This window comes from Paramisgurnus dabryanus, chromosome 4 (assembly GCF_030506205.2).
Source record: "Paramisgurnus dabryanus chromosome 4, PD_genome_1.1, whole genome shotgun sequence".
NCBI classification, from domain to species: domain Eukaryota; kingdom Metazoa; phylum Chordata; class Actinopteri; order Cypriniformes; family Cobitidae; genus Paramisgurnus; species Paramisgurnus dabryanus.
In genome coordinates, this window is record NC_133340.1 from 38,403,625 (window position 1) to 38,429,517 (window position 25,893).

General features: G+C 39.0%; 1 protein-coding gene across 1 annotated transcript in view; it reads right to left on the reverse strand.

The window, feature by feature from the left end:
- The window catches only part of LOC135735866 (zeta-sarcoglycan), a 327,902-nt gene that overhangs the window by 60,303 nt on the left and 241,706 nt on the right, over nucleotides 1–25,893 (reverse strand). Inside the window, exon 4 of the mRNA XM_065254496.2 lies at nucleotides 10,779–10,866. Within this exon, the coding sequence (XP_065110568.1) occupies nucleotides 10,779–10,866 (88 nt within the window). The remainder of the gene's footprint in view (nucleotides 1–10,778; nucleotides 10,867–25,893) is intronic.

Consider the following 25,893-nt stretch of genomic DNA (forward strand, 5'->3'; position numbering starts at 1 on the left):
ATTCAAAGCGACTTGTAGTGCACTTATTACAGGTTACCCTGAAGCAGCACAAGGTTAAGTGCCTCACTTAAGGAGGAAGCTCGTGGATTTCTCTTCACAGACCTTTAAAGAAACAGTCCCCCAAAAATTTTGTGACACTTACAAAAGAAAAATCACCCTAAAATGTCATAAAAGATTATTTGTGAGTAATGGTTTAAAATATGGAATTGTTCCTCAAACAGAGTGTATCTTATCATTGCAAACTTAGAATTTGGAAAGTCATGTGAACTACTATAATGACTCTTGAAGTGTCATTTTACAACAAAAGCAGCACAACAATTAAATGATATTGTATATTTTATGTTATGCAGATAAACAACAGAATGCACGTTTAGAAAAGTTACAAATACAGCAGTGTCATTTTTTGGGTGACCTGTCCCTTTAACTTCAAGACATTCATAACGTGTTGTAAAGGACGTACAAAGTCACTTTTGATGCAGGCAGCATCTCTGCCCATGATGAGTTTGTGTATATGTGTGTCACCTCTGAATCCCTACTGTCACAAGGCTCCGGTTGTCCTTGCCCACCCCACAGAGCGCTTGAACACTCGTTTATGTCCTCTAGGCCACCCGTCGCTAATAAAATCATCGCTTGCTCTCCCAAAAGTGAGAAGGCATTTATTATGCAGTCTACACTTATAAAACGGAAAAGTCAATAGGCTGATGCCGTGTTCCCTTCCACGTCCCCACAGTGGTTTGGCCTCTCCAGCTCACAGCGTGAGAACATCCCACATGTGAATTATTTTTGAGTCCCCTGATTTCAATCACTCAAGACCTCAATGTGAACAGCGGGGTTAGCGGAAAAGGATGGAGAGTGATGGGGACGTGGAATCAAAACAAGATCTGGCAGGACAAGCCAAGCCAGATGGCCAATCCCAGGTCCAATCAACACCTCCAACCAAACCCATCATACCTGCGTGAAGGTCACAATGAGAATCTTTTCTGACCACCGTTTGTCTGAAAAACACATCTCTGAAGGATCACCAAGAGAAGATACATTAAGAAGTTTAACGCGTGGAAAACCTTGACAGATAAGTGCTCTCGGATATTAAACGGCTCCCTTATGAACACATCGTGAAAATAATCATTTGGGAATGATTATATGCATTTAAAACCAGCAATTAATTCTGGCTAAATTACATAACATGAAACAGCTATTTAATTTCTGAACGCTCCTCTACATGCATGAATTCATTGCCAATGTATTCATATCATGATTAATTACTTGGAACAAATCACTCAGATAACTGGATTTTTTTGGCTCAATGAAACTTACTATGTGACTCCCAGAAGAGCTTCATGGGCTTTTAAAATGGTTGTTTGGAAATTTTAACATGTACAGCATACACTCAGAGTTAGTGTATATAACCCAGAGTTAAAAATGGACAATCCCGGTCGTTGGGTTTGAATTACACTGTAAACCCAAATGTTGACTTTACTTAAACAATGAAGCAGTGGTGGCCAGTGACTTCTCTTCAGAGGGGCGCAAATTCAAATATGTGTTCAGAGTGTCATCTGTGTTGCTTGTCATTTCAAAATATGTGTTCGTTGCGTCATGTGAACCATGTGCATCATGCGTCTTGTCAAAATACGTACCTGCTGCACACACGTTCGAAATGGTTTATGATAAAAGCAGATGCTCACGTTCAACAAAATACTCCCAAGACAGTAAACTCTGATTACACATGAGATGACGTATGCGAGTATCTGGCAAACGCGAGCGTCTCTTTTATCATAAAAACTTTAGACACGTCTGCAGCAAGCACTTATTTTGACATGACACGTGATCAACATGGTTCACATGATGCACTGAACACATATTTTGAAATGATGAACCACACAAATGATGAGCTACATACATGTTGTGACGAACTTCGCATTGTGTGCCCTCAAAAAAGAAGTCACCGACCACCACTGTGATCAATAAACATTTAAGTTGAAAATGTTTAAATATTTTAAATATTACTAAAGTAAGTAATTTTTTTAACTTAAAGCGAGAACATTTTGGTTTATAAAATATATTTTTTTAGGTGTTACCAATTGAAGTAAGTTAATCATAATTATGTAATCATATCCCAATGCATGTCATCATAGCAAAATTATACCCCAAAATAATTTTTGAAACATTACAGTGTGACAAACATGCAATAAAAAAAAAATCAGGAACGGGGCCAACATTTTTTCACACCACAAATTTTGATTCACATTACCTTTTTTAATGTTTTAAGTAAATTCAACTTGTCTTATTAGTGTAGCATGAGTCGTTTCAAAATGTTACAATATACAATAATATGGTAAGGATTAAATGTCTATGTGCATTAAATTTGTTACTCTATACTCTGCTGTAGATGCAACTTTAGATAAAATATTACACTGAATATTTACTACACTTTGCTTTACATTGCATTTATTTTTTACAGAAAGTTCATTGCAGCGTGGATTCATCACCATATTGCTGACTATATTTTTTGCGAGCTCTCAGTTCGCTTCACTAAATGGCTGTCAATGCAACTGGCTTTTATTGCTATGTACAGTGGTGTACTGTACAGTATGTAAAGTGGTAAGCAGCAATTTAGCAGATTCTTTTATCCCCAGAAAAGGTCAGTCCAAAGCCACGATGACCATGACAGACTAGAGCTCTCCGACATTAACTAACTCAGGATGAAGTCATGATCGCTTTTCTCCCTGCTCCTTGCTCACCGCAGCACAACGGTACATCAATCATCAGAACTTATGGGACGTATTATAAAAACAGAGACCTCTGTACTCCTGGGCCAAGCTATCAGAGTAAAGCCCAGTTCTCTCAGTCTCAACACCTCTGCACAATTTCTGTTTCAAGATTAATGTTCTTGGAGCGAACGGTAGGAGAGAACAGCAGAAAAGGGGGAAATAAACAAGAAACGAGCTGCGATACAGCCGAACTTTGCTATCTGATTGGGAGCTATTTTATGCTCTGATATTCCCTAAATGTTCAGACGGCGTCGAGAGAGCGGAGGCAGCCTGAGGGCGATGGCACCGCAGACTTGTGGGTAATGTCAGGGAGAGGATACAGAGGGCACATTGAAAAGAGAACTTTTCTCTGACTACGGGTGAGCAACATGCCGCCGGTGAGTAAGCAAATTCAAACAACATCTGCCCATGGGCATGTACTTAATAAAGTTAAGTACGGGACACAAATAGCTTGAGATCAAATTTAAAAGTTCGCATTTATCATAATACAGGGCATAAGAGTCAGACGATGTTGATGCATCTTTGCTAGTCAAAGAGTCTGTATTTAAAAAAGCAAATATTATATTATTCTATTACTAAAAACATAACTTATAATACAAATAATTAAAGGCAGAGTGCACGATATCTAATAAAATGCTTTAGAAAAGAGAGTCGGGCCGACTACCAAAACACACTTGTAGCCAATCGGCAGTAAGGGGCATGTCTACTAACCGACATCGTTCAACCAGATTTTTACCCAGCAACCCTTGTTGGTCCCCCAGGCTGGCTAAGCAGGTCTTCAGCTGGTCAAGCAGGTCTTCAGCTGGTCTCACTGGTATCTCCTATCCAAGGGAATGTCTGGGGGGGGGCACCGGGTGGCACCGCCCCCCCAGAATATGAATGCCCCCCTTGGTGCCCCCCTCCAATCTTACTGGGCTAGGTAGATTTCTTTTCAACTTGAAAATGCCCACCGCACCATTGGACCAGAGCGCTGTCAATCACTGTTTGATTTGAGACTCGTGCGAACGCGAAGAAGAATCGAGCACAGTTGCGCATTTTTAAAACAGGAGGAAAGAGACACCACACCCATCGCACCATTGGACCAGAGCATTGTCAATCACTGTTTGATTAAAATAAAATAATGTTAAATTACTAAATAATGTCTGTGTGATTTTTATTTTTTATTTATTGGAACAGAACTGTGTTTTCTAATCCATGCAAAATACAAAAATGTAATACCATCTATATTAGAGCACATGGCATTGCACAAGATTTTGCAAATCATGCTTAATATTTTCTAAACCAGTATTTATTTTCAGTTGAATTTTCTGATTGCACCCCCTGACTGGTTCTTGGTCCCCCCTGTGCCCCCCGTTTATAAATCCTGGAATCGCCCCTGTTCCCACCCTAGACAAACTGGTGTTCAGCTGGGTTTGTTGACAAGTAAAAGTGCCTAAAAGTGAATAAGACCAGCAGACCGGACTGGGAGACCATCTATACCACCTAAGACCAGCAAAATCAAAAATGGCTCAGTGGGTAGCACTGTTGCCTCACAACAAGAAGGTTCCCAGTTCGAGCCCTGGCTAGGTCAGGTGGCCTTTCTGTATGGAGTTTGCATCTTCTCCCTGTGTCAGCATGAGTTAGCTCTGGGTACTCCGGTTTCCGTCCACAGGCCAAAATGTGCAATTAGGTGAACTTGAGATACCAAATAGCCCCAATGTTTGTGTGGATTAACCAGTTCTTGCCATGAATATAGCCATAGATGCTGGAATGGTGTTAAGAATAAACAAACAAACCAATAAAAGCATGACTATGGTTGTCACCAGCACTAACTAAAATAAAATGGCATAGAAATAATGTTTGTCTAAGCTAGTCTTTTTGTCAAGGACACTTTTTGTACTGCTGCTTGAAATGTAGGGCAAAGAATGTGATGATTTCCTCCCCTTCTTCTCCTTTGCAAGGCAGACCTGTAATCTGATGTTTTGTTCTGCTTGTGAACAGAAAGAATAGGAGAGCACCTAAATTACCGGCCTCTGGGGTTGTGACTTGTTCTCCGTTCTAATGGTTAGTCACGTAGCTCTTTCAATACACACAAACACAAATACCCTGTCTTGCCTACCCTGAAGTAAGAAACCTTCACAGGTTAAGAAGATTCACTGGAAAAAAGCACAGGAACTCCAGAAACCCCTGTGGCTGCCGTGAGATGTTTGATGTAATCGATGGAGGTCCTGAGTCTGGCAGGCACATGGTCCCAGAACGTAGTCTACTGCAATCTGTGGCAAGATGGGGGACGAGTTTCCATCCAAAACAAAAACAAAACCGGTCTAGAGGACAAGTGCAGTGGTTTTAACAGCATAAATGTGTTTGTGTGTCATACAGCCGGAAAAGTAAAAAAGAAGAAGAGCTTCCGATGTTCTTTGAATTTATAATCCTTTGTTTCCAGGCCCCAGATCCCTTCTGTGTCTCGTTTGCTAAAAATGACATTAAGGCAAAATAAGCTGCAATTCATTTTCTGTTCGTGGGGAACTTGCGAACAATGATGAATTGTAATGCGGTCGGCATGAGGTGTCTCTTTCCCTGTTCGAATTTGATTTACTTTTGTGCGAGTGTCCAGATGCCAATTAGGGGTACAATGAGGTTACGTTCAAGAAAAATGTAATTCTGCTCCGTGAAAGGCCAAGTGTGTGCTTGTCTAAACTGAGCATCTGGATATGTGCCCAATTTTAACACTTTTCACCATCATTTGATGAATAGTTGTTGCCAGATCAATATAATATGTACACAAAACATCTCTTGTAAATGAAACACTGTTTAACGTTTGCATACCACCAGTAACCAGTTGCACCAGGCAAACAGCTATTGAGTTTAAAGGGATAGTTCACACAAAAAGAAAAATTCTGTGATTTTCTCATTCTCATGTTGTTCTAAACCTGTATGAATTTCTTTTATCTGATGAACACAAAAGGATATTTTAGATAAATGTTGTTAAGCACACAGCTGATTGTAACCATTGACTTCCAAAGTAGTAAAAACAAATATGCTGGAATTCAATGGGTACCATCAACTGTCTGCTTACCATGCTAATCATGATTATTGCGCATGTGTGGTCTAAGTTGTTCTTAAGTTTTTGCATACATTAAAAATACATTTTAGTATGAAAGTTTTTGTAGAATCATGATTTGTAAGTTTAAGGACAAGTTCGATATTTTACACTTTAAGCTCTATTTTCAGATTGTTTATGATGAAATAGAACGGTTTTGACTGAAATTTCGACGTATGATGCTGGCCCGAGAATTTTCGGGTGTTTCTTGTATCACCTCCCACCTGTTGGGATTCGGTTTGTGGGTTTTTGAGATTTATTATTTCCTTGTCATGCTTTGTTTTATTTTACTTATTGCTACCTTTTGTTTCTTGTTTATTGTATTAGGTACTGTTTTTGATTGGGGTCTTGTCTTTGATTATGGTTTTTGATTTGTATCATATCTCGTTTTGATTCTTGTCCTGTCTTTGTATTTGATTATATTGTTTCTGTGGTTTAAGTATTATTTCTAGTGTTTATGTTTGTATTTGAGTCTTGCCTGTTTCTCCTCGTGTTAATTTATTGTCTCCGCCTAGTCCTTTGTTACCCTGGTTACTCATTGTCTTCATGCTCCTCCCCTTGTTTGTTGTCATAGTGTTTCATTGTTTTGGTTAATTCATTGGTCATTGTTGTGTATATATCCACTTCCTGTTCACCCCCTTGTCACGGTCCATTGTGTTATGTTACGGTGTTTGTGCTCTGAGTTTTCGTGTTTGTTTTGCTACCTGAGGAAATAAATATTTGTTTAAACTGCATTTGGATCCGTCCTCTTCTCATCTGTGTGCACATCGTGACAGAATGGACCGTCAATACCAGGATCCAGCAGTATCCACGAGCCCAGTTAAGGGAGTAGTTTGTTCCTCTGTGCGTATATCCCCTGCAATTTCGGAGAAGGAGTTCAGAAAGAGGCGCACCAAGTTGGCTTCGCTACGTCCACGGGGTGAAACAGTGGACGAGTTCGCTCAGAGGTTTTGGGCAGATTCTCGCGGTCTTCTCTTAAACGACTCCGAGATGATCATTTGGTTTAACCATTGCCTTGGTGAGCCGATCCCGATGCACGCGATTTATGAGTTTGATGAGATGGATTTTTTTCTCTTCGCTCGCCATGCTGATTCCCTTTGCAGAGGACGTGCTGGGTACATGCCAGAGTTGCCCGAGGCGAAGGCTGCCGCGTCCGCGTACGCCGAGCCGGTGAGCACGACTCCCTCGCGCTGTTCCCGCGGTCGACGGAGGAAGAGGTCCACGGTCAGCGGTGATCCCGTTCATCCTGTGTTGACATCCGATACCGCTATCAAGATGGCCGCCATCACGTCTGTCTCCGCTCCCAGAACGGCTGTTGTTTTGCCTGCACCTGTCTTCAAGATGGCGCCCATCATCCTTTCACCTATTTTTCAGAGAGCCATCGTCACGACAACACCAGTTCTGGAAAGAGCTGTCTTTATGTCTGCACCAGAACTTAAAGTGGCTGCCACACCCGCACCTATTTATCAATCGATTGCCTCTTTGATCTCTCCTGTATGGACTAAGACCCATCGATTAATTGCCAGTCTGGATGACACCCCATTGGTGTCTGTACGGGCGGCTGGCATTCCCTGTCCGATGGTCCTTAGCTCTGTGATGTCTACGAGATCTGAGGTATGCCTTTTGAACTCTCTAGTTCCTGCATTTGCCATAGCCCTGGGGTGTGTGTGGTCTGTCTTCTGTTCGTCTTTCTCCTGTGATGTCTCCCAAGCCCCTGAGACTGAATCGTTGGAGGATACTGATGTGCTACCTGTCACGGTTGGAGGGTCTGGACCTGTGTCTTCACTTTTTTCTAAGACTAGAGGGTCCGAACCTGAACCTCCTACCCAGCACATCACTGAGTCTTTTGTCACCATTAATCCACCTGAGTCACTAAAGTCATGTGAGTCTGAGACAATTTCTATGGTAAATGTAAGGACTGAAGTTGAGTTTTTTGAGTTAAGTGCCTTGACTAAGTTTGCTGAGTCTACTGTTTCCAAGTGTTTTGATTTTACCATAAAGCCTGTCACCGAGCCCCCTGTGCTTCCTGTCAAGGATAAGATGGTTAATCCTGTACTCTCTGCGTCATGTAGGCCAGTTTTCATGTGTTCACCTAAGTTTCATAAGCTTTCAGCCCAAGCCAAAATGGCTTTTGACTCACATGGACTTTTTGCACCCATCTACACGGTCTCATTTGACTCAGAACTGTTTGCCCCACCTAAAATGACTATTTTTGAACTCTGTGCTCTGTCTAGTGAACTGCTCTGTGCGCTACCCTGTGCGCTGCCCAGTGAACTGCCCTGTGCGCTGCCCAGTGAACTGCCCTGTGCGCTGCCCAGTGAACTGCCCTGTGCGCTGCCCAGTGAACTGCCCTGTGCGCTGCCCAGTGAACTGCCCTGTGCGCTGCCCAGTGAACTGCCCTGTGCGCTGCCCAGTGAACTGCCCTGTGCGCTGCCCAGTGAACTGCCCTGTGCGCTGCCCAGTGAACTGCCCTGTGCGCTGCCCAGTGAACTGCCCTGTGCGCTGCCCAGTGAACTGCCCTGTGCGCTGCCCAGTGAACTGCCCTGTGCGCTGCCCAGTGAACTGCCCTGTGCGCTGCCCAGTGAACTGCCCTGTGCGCTGCCCAGTGAACTGCCCTGTGCGCTGCCCAGTGAACTCTCTGCCCAGCCTAAAATGGTTGTCACTGAACTCCATGAACTCGCTACCATGTTTGTGTTAAAGGAGTCTATGCTGCTCAGTGTCTGTTTGCCTGTCATGTATCCTGTTTTCCTGGCTTTGCCAGCCTCTCTTCTGCCTGTCCTTTTGTTCAGGTCCAGAGTGTCACGGGCGCTACCCTGGCGTCCTGGCGTCCTGCTCTGCCGGCGCCGCCCTGGCGTCCTGCCCTGCCGGCGCCGCCGCCTTGGACTCTGTCGCTGCCCGCGCCGCCGCCTTGGACTCTGTCGCTGCCCGCGCCGCCGCCTTGGACTCTGTCGCTGCCCGCGGCGCCGCCTTGGACTCTGTCGCTGCCCGCGGCGCCGCCTTGGCCCCCTGCTCTGCCGGCGCCGCCTTGGCCCCCTGCTCTGCCGGCGCCGCCTTGGGTTTTGTTTTTTGGACTTTTGTTGGCCCTCCATCCCTCCCCCGTTCCGCCTCCGCTCCACCTCCCACCTGATCTGTTGCTTGTTTCTTGTAAACGTCTGGTATCCGTTTCCGTAGGGGGGGGGTACTGTTGGGATTCGGTTTGTGGGTTTTTGAGATTTATTATTTCCTTGTCATGCTTTGTTTTATTTTACTTATTGCTACCTTTTGTTTCTTGTTTATTGTATTAGGTACTGTTTTTGATTGGGGTCTTGTCTTTGATTATGGTTTTTGATTTGTATCATATCTCGTTTTGATTCTTGTCCTGACTTTGTATTTGATTATATTGTTTCTGTGGTTTAAGTATTATTTCTAGTGTTTATGTTTGTATTTGAGTCTTGCCTGTTTCTCCTCGTGTTAATTTATTGTCTCCGCCTAGTCCTTTGTTACCCTGGTTACTCATTGTCTTCATGCTCCTCCCCTTGTTTGTTGTCATAGTGTTTCATTGTTTTGGTTAATTCATTGGTCATTGTTGTGTATATATCCACTTCCTGTTCACCCCCTTGTCACGGTCCATTGTGTTATGTTACGGTGTTTGTGCTCTGAGTTTTCGTGTTTGTTTTGCTACCTGAGGAAATAAATATTTGTTTAAACTGCATTTGGATCCGTCCTCTTCTCATCTGTGTGCACATCGTGACACCACCTCTATAATGGCTTTATAGGTGCACAGGAACAATCCTTCCTAAAATGCATTAAACTTTCATTCAAAAAGACGTGAAACTCACCGAGTGGTCAGGGGTGTTCACTGATATGCTCACACAAAAATCGCTGCAAAAGACGCATTCCAACAGGTTTTATCGTAGTTTTGTCTAACTCCATTGACTTGTATTAGATGTGCTGTGAGGTACGGTATTACTCCGCGCTGGAAACTTTGTTTCTATTCTTGCAAAGGCGGATATCGCCACCAACTGGGCTGGAGTGTCTATTATTCAAGCTCTCAACGGAAGAATATACGGGTGTGAGGCGTTTGGAAAAAAAGGTCCACAAGTTTACAACGAATGCTAAAACACCTGCTGGAAAGCATCGTTTGCAGCAATTTTTGCAGCATGTCAGTGAACACCCCTGACCACTCGGTGAGTTTCACGTCTTTGTAAATGAAAGTTTAATGCATTTTAGGAAGGATTGTTCCTGTGCACCTATATAGCCATTATAGAGGTGGGAGGTGAAAAACAAACACCCCGAAAATTCTCGGGGCAGCCGCATATGTCGAAATTTCAGTTAAAACCGTTCTATTTCATCATAAACAATCTGAAAACAGGGCTTTAAGTCTAAAATACCAAACTTGTCCTTTAAAGCGTCCGTACGCACATTTTACAAACAAATTTGTACGTACAAAAGCTCAGTGAATGAGAGCCATTGACACTAATAGATTTTATATATAAGTGTAAGCAGTTTTCAGTTAAGGCAGCTCATATAACATTTTAGTCTTCGACTAAACTTAAGCCCTGTCTGGGAAACTGCCCCTTTCAGTTAACTAAACAAAGTGTGATCGCATTGTATAATTACAATCGGCCCTTTTAGTGTGTTTGCAGTGTATAAAATGAGTTAACTTAAATACTCATTTAACTTAATGCCTTAAAACTAGATGGAGGGAATCAATGAACAATACAAAAGTTTTTATGCTGCACTTAAATGTGAACTCTCCCCAATGTTTACATGACAAAGCGGAAGGTGCTGCAAACACTGGAATATTGCGGTAGCAGAAATGATCCAGAAAAAATTGAGGCGAGTATGAACCACACATGCGCTATAAATGAAGCGCTCTGCTGTGAAATGAGAACGTGTGAACTCGGCTGACATGCCCATGAAAATAAAGTTGGTTTGTAAATGCCACTCACCCACAGTGAGCTGTCCTGTCAGCTGGCCAAGGTTATTTCGTGCGTTCACCGTCACGTTGCGGTCTGACTGTAAAACCAGGGGACTGTCCTGAAAAACACACAGAATAAAGAACCTGCTCATGCCATCGTGTGTGATGAACAGATGCATGTCGAAATGCTGATATGAATATGATGCTTGCCACGCCAAGGTCATGAATTCAATTCAAAGAAAAACTATACTGATAAATATTCACTTTCACATAAGCATGAGCTGAGCGAGGAGCTATTTGTTTGATCAACCAATGCCAGTTAAAGGGAAATTGTCAGATTTGATTGACTATTCCCACTAGTTTTGCAGAAAAATGTTTTGCAGAAAATGCGTCCTTTACTTTCCAATAAGGTAATAAAGTAAAACAGTAGCGGAAAACAAAGAACAGGACGTGATTTGTAAATTAAGTGTAATGAAAGATAAAGACAATAACACAGATGAATAAACAAAGAGACCATAAACAAAATAATCCAATGGATCTAGCTTAGAAAATAATAATAGGATAATAATGTGCTTAGTATGACGCTATGTTTGTTTTCCGGGCTGTCAAAGACAGCTGTGTGTGCGTGTGTGTTCATGCATCAATGCTCTCTGGCTGGCAGGGGTGTGTGCATGTGTGTTCGTGCATGCAGGGGTGCATCTTGTGGATCACTGGAGCCACTGTCCTCTCCGGTTCTGTGTAGCTGTGATCTAACTGACCTGGACATCCGTTCTTTCATCACAGTCTCCGCTGTGGTGTAAATCAAACACTTGCACCACTGAACATAATGGAGTTCCCGCACATATACAATATAATGCATTTAACCCTGGTCCACACTGTGTATATAGTACAACATTTAGATTTATAGGGACATTAAATTCTTAAATCATCCCATTGTATATGAAGTATAAAATAGGGAGTGTTACTTTTATCCGGATCACTTTTAACACTCCAGAATCCTGGCATGAGAATTCGCCTCTCAGTTTACCTTCAAAGCACAGTGCTCCCTTTATTCATCGATCCACCTGCCAGCCAGCCGGATCAATATATTGACAAGTACAGTGAGGGTCCGCGAGAGAAAGTTTCTGTGCTTTCTCGTGTTTTTGTTGTGTGTGGGCATCTGTCTTCGTTTGTGGGGGAAAATATACAGTAGACATAACTGATAAACACAAAGTGATAATACAGTTACAGTTTATGTGAGGTTGCCAGCCAGCGGCAGCATTTTTTATGATTTTCACAAAAGTTTAATGCCTTTCAGAAAATGTTCTTCTTTAAAAAGCAACTATCGTCCGATTCACGTTTTACATTTCTTTGTGTATTATTACATGTAAACGATACGCAAACCCAAACATAACCATAACCATAACCCAAAGTAAATGATGACGCGAGTTATCGTTTCCAACGAGGCAACAGTTTACTTTCTGGGCCTGTTGACGTGGACAAAACCATCATACTGTAATTCCTCCCGCTTTGACTCATAGCCTGTAAGTTAACTCCTCTCAGCATTGCATTGTGAGCGAATCTTTCAAACATGGTAAGGAGCGTCACATTTCCGGCTGACAAAATAAGAGCGTTTAAAAGAAGCAGTATATCTGGAGCTACAAAAATGTACGCATCTTGTCAGTAAAGCCAGTTCCTTGATTAGAAGTAAATCGCCCTCAGCTGCTTTCAGATGGAACGGCATTTACTACACAAAGCCGTAGTTCACTGACAAGCTGGGCCATATCGCATACATATCGCAGGTGATATGTCTGCGATAATTAATGCAAAATTGCACCGATTGTTAGTGAACTACAGCTTTGTGTAGTAAATGCCGCTCCATCTGAAAGCAGCTGATGGCGATTTACTTCTAATCACGGAACCGACTTCACTGACGAAATCCGCAATGACAATAACATGCAAATTATTGCCCATCTCTTGTTAACAGGTCATGGGTTCAATGTCAGGATCACATATAATGTAAAATGTATAACTTGAATGCATCAAAAGTCACATTAGATAAAAGGGACTGCCAAATGCATAACATGTAATATAGTGAGAAAATCAAAGTCAATTTTAGGAAGTAAAATACCATCATACCATATTACTCCAAACAAAAGGTTGAAGGCTAAGGTTGACAGTGTTATTTTTTTGCAACTGAGATAACTGTAGCCCTTAAAAGTATGTACAATACAAGGATTTATATGTGTATATACTGTATAGGATCTTTTAGTGTGAAACAGCAACTTTTGGAAAACAATTTAAAACATCAGTGTGAAAGGAACGTGCTTCGAAACCTCAAACCAATGCTGAATAGTCCTTTTGTCTAAGTCCAGCATGCAGTTTGTCACCTGATCAATCAGAAACTCAGATCTGACACGCTGAAAAAACTCACAGGCATTCATATGCAAAGAAGGCACTTCTTCCAGTCTATTCTTGTCCATTCTAATCAAATAAATCTGTAATCTGTACTGACGTCCCACTGCTGTTCTTTCTTTCTTCTCATACAATGCCAGAAAGAAGAAACAAGACACTGGACACCGAATGAGCGATGCTGGAGAGAGATTTTTTGGGAATGTCATTCAACCATGACAACGCTGTTCCTCCATATGTCCACCTGTACATTATCTCTCTTTCATTGTGTTTTCTCTCGTTCGTTTAATGTCATGCTCTGACACTTCAATTCCACACACCTGCTGAGATCCTAAATTTAGGCCCCACCTCCTGTGGCGATCCCCATGGATTCTGTTTGATGGTTAATTACACAATCATCTGTAGGATTATATCCATTTAGACCTTGTTTCTCAGAGGTGCTAAAATAACCAGATAAAGTCTGATGGGTTTATGTGCAGATTTACCGCTCTGCGTTAGGAGGTCTATAATACCTGCAGAAAGCTATCCGTTGGCATTCCCATTCATCTCTACGGCATTTGGTCGATTTGAAATGTGGCATTGTTGCTCGTGGGCACTCGTTTCCACATCCAGGGATTTTTTTCAAACTTTTAAACCAAGCTATAAAAGTGCCGTGGCTGATTACAATGGAGCTACATGAGAATGACTTTGTGACATTCTGATTGGCTGATGGAGGACATATAAGGTATGAAGTGCAGGAGAAAATAAAAATGGTGGCTATTTCATGCTTTTAAGAGATCTCCAAAATAAAAATTAATAAAAAAACAGAAATTTACCCAAAATAATATTAATTGTATTAATATTTACTATGAAAATCTTCTGAATGTCTGTCAGTATAGTGTTGAATGAAAGATGCATTTTGGAAACAGATGTAGTTACAATATGGCACCTGCTCAGTGCTAACCTATGGAACCATGACAGCTTGGTTCATTGAGCCAATTTATCATACACAAGGTTGAAGGAATAGATCAACCAATTAAAGATGTCTTACCCTCATGTTGTTTTGAGATTGTATTTGATTCAAACTCTTTATGATGAAAGTAACCAGACACTGTCAGTGTCTAAAAAGGACAAACGCATCACAAAAAGTAAATTTTTACTATACACTGTCAGATAAAAAGGTACAAAACCGTACACATTTGCGGACCATTTTAAACAATAAACTGCCACAAAGACATTCATTAGTATCAGTTGACATACAACAACGTAGGAATGGTCCTCTTTCAAGACGCTTGTAAACACTGGGGCGGAGTTTCGCGTTCGTCCTCTGTGACCTCTTAATGTCATGACGTATTGCGTGGGGTCAGCTGGCGCATCACGACCGGATCTACATGACGAGAAGTTGTGGTTTAAAAGTGTATATTTGTTATTTTCTTTTGCTAGATAAGACCCTTATGCCTCGTGTGGGATTGTTTAGAGTCCTTTGAAACTCCTATGAAAAAAAAACGTTAAGTGTTGAGTTAAGTATTAAATGTTGGGCTCTATTAAAGTCCATTAAAATTAGAAAAATCCTGCAATGTTTTCCTCAAAAAACATAATTTCTTCTCGACTGAACAAAGAAAGACATCAACATTTTGCATGACATGGTGGTGAGTAAATTATCATGAAGAAAATGGACTAATCCTTTAAAGATACCAAGCGGAACCTCAGGGTACAGTACCACGCAAGTGACAGAAAAGGTAAAAAGTGAAACTAGAGATGCACCGATATATTAGCCAATAATTGGTATTGGTTGATTAAAGCAGTTTTTTACACTATTTATTGATGGTTTAAAAACAGTCATAGTCATGGCGCATATATCCTGTCAATAAAAAGAGAACATGAAAATGCAATGAATTTCAGCTCTGTGTAAAGAAACATTTAATCTTTATAACCAACAAACTATTGGCATCAGTATCTGTGACAAAAATGTAATATCGGTGTATCTCTAGTTTAAACCTTTATTTCTGACATTTTGGACAGGCAGATACTGTATAGGGCTAGAAGTATAGATAGGGACGGATGAATAGATTTTGCTTGCTGTACATGTAAAACCCAACTTCTGTTATTCTAGTTAAAATCCCAGGAAGCATGGGGCATCACAGACAGCACAGCAGAGCTCAGGCACCAGACCAGACAGCATTCGTGATGGCACCCAGGGAAGCACAGCCGATGGAGCCTCAGGCAAAAGAACCTGTTTCCCAGAATTGCAAGTAAGCTCAGTGTTAAAGCACTCAGACTTTTGCTTTCCCTCCTGCATTCCTGCAACAGATGAGGAATTAAGTAAGGAATCCCTCATCACGAGAAGACATGAGATGTCAGTCATTTGAGCTGAAGGTACCATTTAACAACCTGACTTAAACTGCATTAGTTAGAAGCATTTCAAACTTCAAACATCCTATGTCTTTTCCCAGTAATGTGGTAGTGACTGTATGTCTGGTATGCCCAGTTCTTTACCTACATGAAAGAAAAACTCTTAATCCAAATTCAGATAATCAGTAGAGGAGAATCGGGTGAAAGTAACGTAGGACGAAAGTAACAAAGTGGTTTTCTTCGAGCCCTGACTATATTTGCATTACAAACAATGACACGATCTTGACAAAGCTGACAAAAATTTCATTATTTTGTCACCGTTTTGCGCATGTAGGTCCAGAAAGCTATTTTCAACTATGATAAGTAAATCCCTAAAGGGGTGATTTTTTTCTTATCAAGAGTTGTGTTTCTCATTTCATGTGTCACAGTACTGATCAATCTACATGTTATTAAGCACTGTAACACATCCTGAAGTTTGCCTAAATAGTTTTTCTAAATAAAATTAAATTGTGTTTCTTTTGTCACGCTGTTAATACTGTTGCATTATGTTGAACATTTATATTATTCTAATTTGATTTAATTTAATTTTCACATTGTTCATACTGTTATGTTCTCAACAATTCAAGTTTGTATTATCCGGTTAGCCTTTGAAACATTTGATGAAACTGAAATTTAAAATGAAAATGTAATTTCATTATTTTTGCAAAGATAAATGACAAAATATATTTGCAGTTACATATTAACAAGGTCATAGACTTGTATATTTACTAAAAACAAGTGAATAGAATAGAAAAATCTATGTTGTTCTGTTGTGTTACCTGTACTTTGACCCACCTTTGTTACTTTCGTCTCTGCTGTCAGGGTCGAAAGTAACAATGTGCGATTTATGTTTAATTTGAAAATATACTGAAGTCGTTTAACATTTCTTCAAAATTCCACCTGGTATTGACAGACAACACTTGTGAGTTATTGACCACAGCAAAATACATCTCTGTCTAAAACATTATCTTTTAAAATTATTTTATTCATTATTTCTTTCGCCCTGCTCTTCCCTAGTAATCATTGATAAGATAATGTGTTGTCCTCCTGTAGCATTGTGCTAGCAAAACACAAAGCTCATGGGTTTAGGGAACACATATACTGATAAAAAATGTATAGATTAAATATGCTAAGTTGTTTCGGATAAAAGTGTAAACGTATTAGATGGTCACTGAGTGGACTGTGAGAGTTTGCTTTGCTTTGAAGTGGGTGGCACAATTTAGGAAATATACCAATCTCCCAGTGGTATAAACCTAACAAGGTTCCATTTATAACAGTATAAAAGCTGAAAATAAACGCATGTTCCTGCACCCTTAGGGGAAAAAGCTCAAGATTACATTTGTGCTATTATGACAGCACATATACAGTAGACTCTCAGGGTAAGTCTTTGTGCTTCTAACACAGCTAAGCACCACAGAGTTTCAGACGCTTTTCTGAAGGCAAGACCAAATAACTTCGCAGCTCAATGCTGTTTTATTTTAAAGATATTCTGTATAACCTACGAGCTGACTTCATTCAACAGAAACATGAACCTAGGGCTGCCAAGGTCCAAAAAAGCACCATAAAATCATTACAGTTGTTCAAAATATTAATTCAATGTGATTTTACATTCACTAGTCTTCTGAAGCCATTCGGTTACCTCACTGAAAAATAAAAGATTTGTTGGTTCAACTTAAAAAAGTTACCTGGTTGCCTTAAAGGCCATGTCACAAGACTTTTTTAAGATGTCAAATAAATCTTTAGTGTCCCCAGAGCACATACTGTATTTGAAAAAATAACATATAAATAATTTATTAGAGCAAATTGCCACTTGTAGGGTGTGCAATTTTTTTTTGTTTTGGGTGTGTCCTTTAAAATGCAAATGAGCGGATGAAGTGCAAACACTGATCACAATGATGGTGGTTTGTTGAAATTGAAACTCAATTGTCCCATTTTCTAGGTTGATAGAAGCGCTGGGGACCCATTCATAGCACTTAAACATGGAAAAGTCAGATTTTCATGCCATGGTCCCTTTAAGAAATTGAGTTGATATAACTTAAAAACATTAGTTGACTCAAAAAATGTTTTTAAATTGTTGTGTCAACTTACTGTATATTATTAAGTTGAATTAACGTTTAAGGCAAGCAGGTGACTTAAAGGTATTGTGGAGGATTTTCTTTTTCCGGGTGGATCATCAAGACTATTGGTCCTTCTAGTTGTCAATCAGGAGTGTTGCGCAATTGCATTTTTTTTAAGTGGAGAAGGCGGTTCTTTTCTAAAATTCGGGAAAATACTCCGCTACACCTTTAATTTTTTAAGTTGAACCTTTTTCCTCCTTCTTGATTACCATGTTCATTATTAATTTTAATTGTGTGAAAAAAATCTTGATCATTCCTGTAAATAACTGCTTTTGCTCCAAAGTCTCTTTAGGGAACTCCAACAAGTACGCAGCCATGTCTGCAACGCCTCCGGGCAGTTGTTTCAGTCATGACTTCCCTGAAGACTACAAACACAAAGAATCTGCGTTTATTAAATCAATGGAAGCAATTGTTATTGTTGCAATTCAATTTGGTGTTGCCAGCAGGTAGGACATGACACACTTTAGCTTTGAAGACATTTTTCCTTCAGCTGTATACAGAGCGTTCGGTCGTTCGAGATGGTAGTTTCGAATGATGTACTGTTAAGTCGTTGTTATATTACTTAATTGCAGATTTAATAAGCACTACTAACTATAAATTCAGTAAGTCAAGAAGTGTTTCCGTATTTGAAAAAGTGGCCATGCTTATGTCCTTAGTCCATATTATGAGCAATTTAAAAGCTCTTCCGGCCAGTACAATGTTTTCAAAGAAATCAACTTTGAATGGCATACTTATAGTTTTCTTTGCCCATTCACCTGGGAAAGGAGAAAGCAATTTAAGTGTGCTTTTGAGTTCTTATAATGCAAGTAATAAAAGCAGTATTTTCGTGCAGGATTTGGTTGGTTGAGCAGTGCCAATCACTGCCGCCTGAAAGCAAACAGCCAAGCTGAAGGCAAATCTTTGTGTCATGTTATGCGTGACCCTGGCAGATTAGACGTGCACTTCTCAGCAATCACATGTAAATACAAACACTCTCTTTGTCATTGGGCCTTGTCTTGCATGGCTAACAAATGCCTACTTTTGCAGGGCAAACACAGTGAGGTCCTAATGTCTGATAGTGAAAATTATTTGATTTTGCATTATTTTTAAAACCAACAAAAAATTATTTTAAATTATTATAGCATAGCAATATTAATGATGGTTAAAATTAATTCTTAATTTCTATTTTTTTAAAATCTTGTTTTTTGTGCATCCCAATTAATATCAATCAAACTGCAGTTGGTTTGTTTTGATTTAAGCCTTCATAACTAAAAAGATACAGCTAAGTAGTCCAATAAAACACAATAAAAACATGATAACATAATAATAAACATGTTTTGACAAAAAAATTTAAAAACAGAGTTATCTCATTTTGGAACCAAACTCTTCATTTGGTACCAAATGTATACATAGCTGTCCTTAAAGAGCATCTATTACGTTGCTAAAAACCATTTGCATGGTTTATGGTTAAAAAACACATTATTTTCCACATAGCGTACATTATACCATTTGTACCATTATGTAGCATTTAAATGTTATATAGTGACCCGTTAAGAGTAAAATTGTTTATTTTCATTTTACTTTATTCTCCCCAGAATATGGGGACATTTGGTTGCAAATCTGGGTGTTAAAGGGTCTTTAATCATGAGTTAAATTTTAATTACTGAGTATATGAGATTGTTCGAGAAAGAAGCACAAAGGAATGATGAAGTAGAGTCCCTGAATCAAATAATTATCATAAACCGAAGCTAAAACACAAATGGAAATCAATGCAGATTTAGCAACAGATGCGCAGAAGATTGTTCCTTAACCAGGACTTTATCATTCTAAAAGTAAGACAAAGCTTTTATTCAATTTGCCTTTATGACTTCAAAGCTTCGCCTTAATTTCTAAGTTTTTATTGTTTGCCTAAAGCACATAAAATGAATAACACCCCAAATACAGCGTTTATGTTATTTTGTTGATTTTAAAAGTGAAATAATTGCGCCAAAGGCAAAGAATTAACATATTGCAAACTTGTTATACCTTTCTTGTATTATTTCTTGCAGTATACATTGCACATATATATAGCTCTATAAATCCAATTATATTTTATACATGTGAGCCTGCCTGTGAAAATCCAGGTTTATTATAAGATTAGGAGCTTCGAATTTTGTATTTTGGTCAGAGATTTTGCAATGATTTCAATGACCTTATTCAGTCAATATTAAAGACATCATGGTTTAATTTTTTAATTTCTTTAAATTATGTAGGATAATTTGGTAAATCACAAAAACGACTAGCTAGGTTTTCACAGGCAGTAGACATAGGACATTTATACTTCAGTACACATATAATCTATTAAAGATAACATAACAGTTTAAAAAAGTTTTGTAGGTAAACCCAAGTGAGTAAACCCAGTGAATTGTTTTGAAACATTTGAAATGATAAATAAAATATAAGTGATGGACTTCTATACTGACTGAGCATGCTGTCTGCATATGATCAATTGTTCACATGCACACCTGCGTTTTCCGCAGTGAGAAATGGGATTATAGTATCACATACTGCTTATACAACAACCAAAAGCAGTGATGATCCCAGGTGATGTATACCTTATACTGATATCCGGATACCATCCAATCTCACGGTGGCCTTGGAAGGAGTGGAATATGATTGGTTGTCATCCACCGTCAGAAATCTTAGTACTAAGCATTAAATCCAGCTACACGATTAGTGCCGTCTGTAATGACCTTCCCTGTCTATGCTTCGCAAGACATTCCAAGCAAAGGCATTTTTAAAGTTTACTTTTTTTGTTAAAATTTTAACACTAAAGAAGATTTATTTGACACCACTTTGTAAATGTGTCTGTTTGGTTGCAAAATGAACATTGGAGAAGATTTATTTGATGGTATCCTTTACATAAAGTTTTATTTGATTGCATCCATAAATCAAGAAATGTGATTGTCAAGCACACAACACAATAGTTTTATTCTCTTTTTAAGGGCTGAGCCTTAAAATTTTACCCACACAAACCTTAACTGGAGTAGAAAGAAATAAGCTTCTTGCCTGATAATAGATTATCGATTAGCAAGTCGTCTAATAATGTCATTTGTTTCTTGTTTGAGCAAAACTAGCCGACCTTCTCTGAGAGCAATCAACGAAATAAAACACTCACAAAGCAAACCAGGGACAAATAAAACAATGTCGAAAAATACCACAATCACTTTAAGAGCTGTATTTCGAAAAAGCTTCTGTTATTAAATTGCCTAATAGTGGATTTTAGGGGACGGACGAAGATTACACTTATGCGTTTGGCACACACTTTTATCCAAAGTGACTTACAGTGCATTAAGCTACAGTATGTAGGGCCCTATGAAATAATTTTTATTTTTTCCCAAATTCCATTTTATTTATTCTGAAATTTCCGAGTTTTTCATTTTTATTTTTCTGCCTTTATTGGTAAAATTATATTTTAGGAATCAAAAGCATATATTATCAACAAACAAATACAATTTAACAACAATTTATTGTAAGTTTTATCTAAGGTTAATGTATTTTGGCTTTCTTGGTAACCGTAATGTACAACAACAACATTACTGACAAGCAACAAAATATTTAGTTTTTTTCTTTTAATCATAAGAGTATACACTGTTAACCCAGATATTGTTTTTACTTACAAATTCATGTAAACATCACTTTATATTTTGAGTATTGGACATATGGACATTTTATATTGTAGTTTTCTCCACAGTACTGACAATGCATATCAAAAACAAAGTTTTGTGTGGAGAATCAAGTTTATTCAATGACTGACCTATAGTCAGTTATGAGTTTTGTGTTATAATACCATTTATAACACTAAAGGTAATATAGACGGTTTCATCTGATGCACGTGATACACGTCTGGATCCGAACCTTACTTCCGGTTTCGTTTTGACTATTTGCTAAACTGATCTCTTGAACAAATGCCTCGTCGAAAATAACACATGTTTTGGTTTCCTAGGTAATCTATGTGTTGTTTTTTTGCTTGTTATATAAATAAACTACATTTAAAGTACTTTGTTGTTATGTATTATTAGCGGAGTTTACCGGAAGTTACGTGCGGACCGCGACAGCCGCTTGTTTATGTTATTATCGCTGAAACCGTCTATAAATATAATTATAAATTATTAAACTCTGTTACTAAGTGGAGATGTTGGACAGAGCAATTAACTTCACATTCACAAGTTCACACTACTTATTAAATGTAAATATATTAGTAATGAAATTGTCTGTCAACAATCTATGATTTGCCATTAGCAATAAATGCAAATAAAACACAGCCCAGTTCTGTATGATTTAAATGCAGTAGCAAAAGTTGTTCATTTCTGATACTTCTGAACATTTCTGACACTTTAAGAAGAACCAAGACACTTTTTCTATATACCGATAAACATCCAGCTGTTTATGTTCACTTAAACAAGAAAAAAAAAACTTTCAGTAATCACGCATGTGTTGACTGCCGGTGCCAAAGCTCCTGTTTGTGTGGCTGCATGCTTCGGATGTGAGCCCTTATGTTGTCTAAGGAACATACTGTATACGAGCTATACACGTTTTTAAATAGATGTGAAAAGCGTTGCTTTCCTCGTCTTTGTTTTCTTGTTGTTTGTTCTAAACTTTGTGCGCAGTGGTGGATCTGCTACTTTTCTTTATTTATCCTGAATTTTTGAATGATCCTGTAAATATAATTTTTAAAGCTGTGTGGAGTGCGGACATTTGCGTGTGAAATGTGGATGCAGAAAGAAAGTATACTACTGTATACTTATTTTGTCTGCTGTGTACTGGCTTTTGACTGCTTGCGCTTCGATACGGCATTGTTTACAATGCATAACGAGAAACGAATGTACCTTTCTTTACATCCAACATTACACAAAAGGAAAATGTTTCCGTGCATTTCTGCATTTTATTTTCAGATGAATGAAACCACGTCAAAAAACTAGCATTTGAAGATTAGTTAGAATGGATTTAAAAAATGTCTGAATCCAAAATTCCGTGACATTCCGCATTGTACAGTAAATTACATTTTTGTGCTTGGATTCCGTAATTCCGTCCGCATTTTTCGCATTGCGGAAATCATAGGTCCCTAGGTATACATTTATCAGTTCCCTGGGAATCAAACCCATTACCTAATAGAGCGGTAGGAACATCTTTTCTTCTCACCAATGCAGGGCTGCAATAGCCATATGTAATGTATTACTTAAACAGACAAGTTAGGTTCACAGCGTGGGCTCAGGAACTACTAATTAGTTTGAAACTAACTTTTAATTTAGTTGTACCATTTGTTCTTAAAGCAGCCTGCAAGTTCTAAAATGAGCTTAAAATGAGCTTTACCTTTATTGATCTAATATGCAGCTTTCAAATGAGGAAACTTCTGGATGAGTTAGAAAAGTAGTGTATTTTGCTTCACATAACTGTCAATGCAAGTATTTTATTCTTTCAATTATATAATTATAATAAATGGTGAATTAAAGATGTAAATGACTAAATATATATATATAAAAAAATCTATAACCAAGTGGAAATGTCACATTTCATTGTATATTATATATACTGAAGAGAGCCTTTATGTAAACTATTATTCCTGGTAATATTTATTTTATACAGTACATGGGGCTAAGATTCACCTTTGAAGATTCACACAGTGCACAAATATTACATTACAGTAGTGCATAAAGGGGCGGTCACTTGTGATGCGCGGGTCTGGGTTTTTTCCGATTTTAGGGAAATACGTTGCCTCTCCACACCACTGTATCTTTTTTTACAACCCACCCGCACCCGCGACCATTAAATAGACATACTAGGCCAGGGTTCCTCAAATCTTACCCTGGAGGGCCGAAGCACTGCAGAGTTTAGCTCCAACCCTAATTAAACGGAGAGAAAGGTCACCCCCTGATGTACTGGTTTTCTACTGATAAGAATTTGCAGATCAGAGTTCAGCAGATTTTAACTTCGGTACACAGTAAAATCCAAAATATCTTCACACAGGCTTGTGTTTTCGGTCTGACGCATTCCCATACATATGAATGGAAGTCAATGGAATGAAAAGTGTAGTGTGACCGGCCCTTAAGGCCAAGTCTGGACTACAGTCTGGAAAACCAAACCGGTGCTACTTAGTGCCATAAAATAAAATATCTCCCTTTGTGTTCAGCAGAAATTCATACAGGTTTGTAAAAACATGAGGATAAGTAAATTTTGGGGTGAAATATCCCTTTAAAGGTTTTTTATGGAAACATACAGCCCTACAAAGACGACTCTTTCAGGAACCTTAGTTTTTAAGAGTATAACCCCCCCCCATCTTGCCATTTACAACACGTCATCACTTTCTCATTCTGTCCTCTACGCAACTCTGTCTATCATTCTTTGCTGACTGTTCAACTTAACATGCTAAATGTTTCTATGGTGTATTGAGCCAATATAATCCAATTGATTTCATGAACACCGCAGCCTATGAGACACACGCTTAAATTCACACACAATATAACAAACCAAACAGCAATACAGAAATTCATGTTTTAAAGATGAGCCAAACAAGATGACAGCTAAGACAAGTGACAGTACTGTCAATGAAGGTTTTATATTATGACACATTGTGCTGTTATACATTGTACATCAAATCTTTCAATCTCCAGGCTAACATCTCTTTAAAGGGACAGTTCACCCAAAATGACATCATCTACTTAATACCCTTCTTTGGGTGAATAAATAATGACAAAATGTTGTCTGAACTCTTCATTTTATTCCTTATGAAGCAAATTGTGCAATTTCTGGCTGTGGAAGCATCGCTGAACAGAATTGCAAAACGTATTATTTTCAAAACGTATTGCAAAATACACCCCCCCACCCCTGTTACTGGTTAAACAGATAGCCACGCCTCCAAATTCACACCATCGTTCGATGCTGTTATGCGGGTCTATATGGGTCTTTTAATCATTTTGAGAAAATTACCTACAAATGGGTTGACCCTGCATCTTACAGTATGTCAAGTTTCGAAAGTATTTTTGCACTTAGTTACAAACTTTTGCAATCAAACCATGCAAACTGCAATTAAAACTATAAGCAAACTAATTTAATTTATGCAGCCTCATTAAATGAATTTTCCTCATACAGTAGGCCGATACATGATGTAAACTTATTCATCAGGTTTAACTGTAATGCACAAAGTATACACACACACAAGAACAAACAACATTGCCATTTTACAGGCCCACGCTGTGGTTAATAATGAACAGGCTTTATATAGTTGCATGTCAGTGTGTGGCTTTAAAGAAACATAAAATACTGCATGATACTCCAAATGCTTTCGGCCAGATCTTCGCTCTGATCCCAGCATGAGCAGACCACAGGGACTGTTTGTCACTGTATTGCTGATCAGACCCCTCCTCTTTAATACTGCTAAACTTTACCTATTGATCTCTATTTAACCGCCTCACTATTGACACCAGGATTTATGTAAAATCTTTTCATCAAATTTTCTTCTGCAGGATTTGATTCAGGAGGCAAACCATGCACTGCAGTAGTTTTGCTGCCTCATAATCCATATGGAGAGATCGGAAGATTTGGGGTTCTTATCTATAATGGCATTGCAAGCGTACTCATGTTATATACTGACAATAATGTAGGGTTGAGAAGGAATGAAGAGATAAGAGGGAGGAATTCGGATACGAAGGAAATATTACTTACTGGACCAAAAACATGTACGCAGAAGCTCTTAGATTACAAATGCGAACTTGTATCTCCTTCAAAGGCACCAAGGGTCTTTCCACAAAGAATGCTTCGAGTTTGTCAATGACTGGAGTATATCTGACCATAACAACATGAAAAGTGAAGATATGGTATACACATTTTATAGATTGGGCTCAATATCTTGATGTGATGGTCTCAAGAGAATTCATACATATTTACGAGTTGGCTCATTCATATCAATATCAAGTTAATCGTGCAAAAACGTACATGTGCATAAAAAACAACGAAACCCAACCCCTAACCCAGCACCTAACACCAATGTCACACCGGTCAAGGCAAATTGTATAAAAGCTTATGAATTGGTCATATGAACAATGCGCCTGAACACACCTCGTTTTCAGACCAGAACGCCCATGGGCGCAAAAGGGGGCGCAAATGCATTTGCTATTTAAACAACGCGGCGCTAAACGTGAAAATTAGGGTGGAAACTAGCGAAAGACACTTGCGTCGCGCATTGCGCCGGGTGTAAGATAGAGCCCATCGTATTTTTGGTAATATAAGTCGCTCCGGAGTATAAGTCGCATC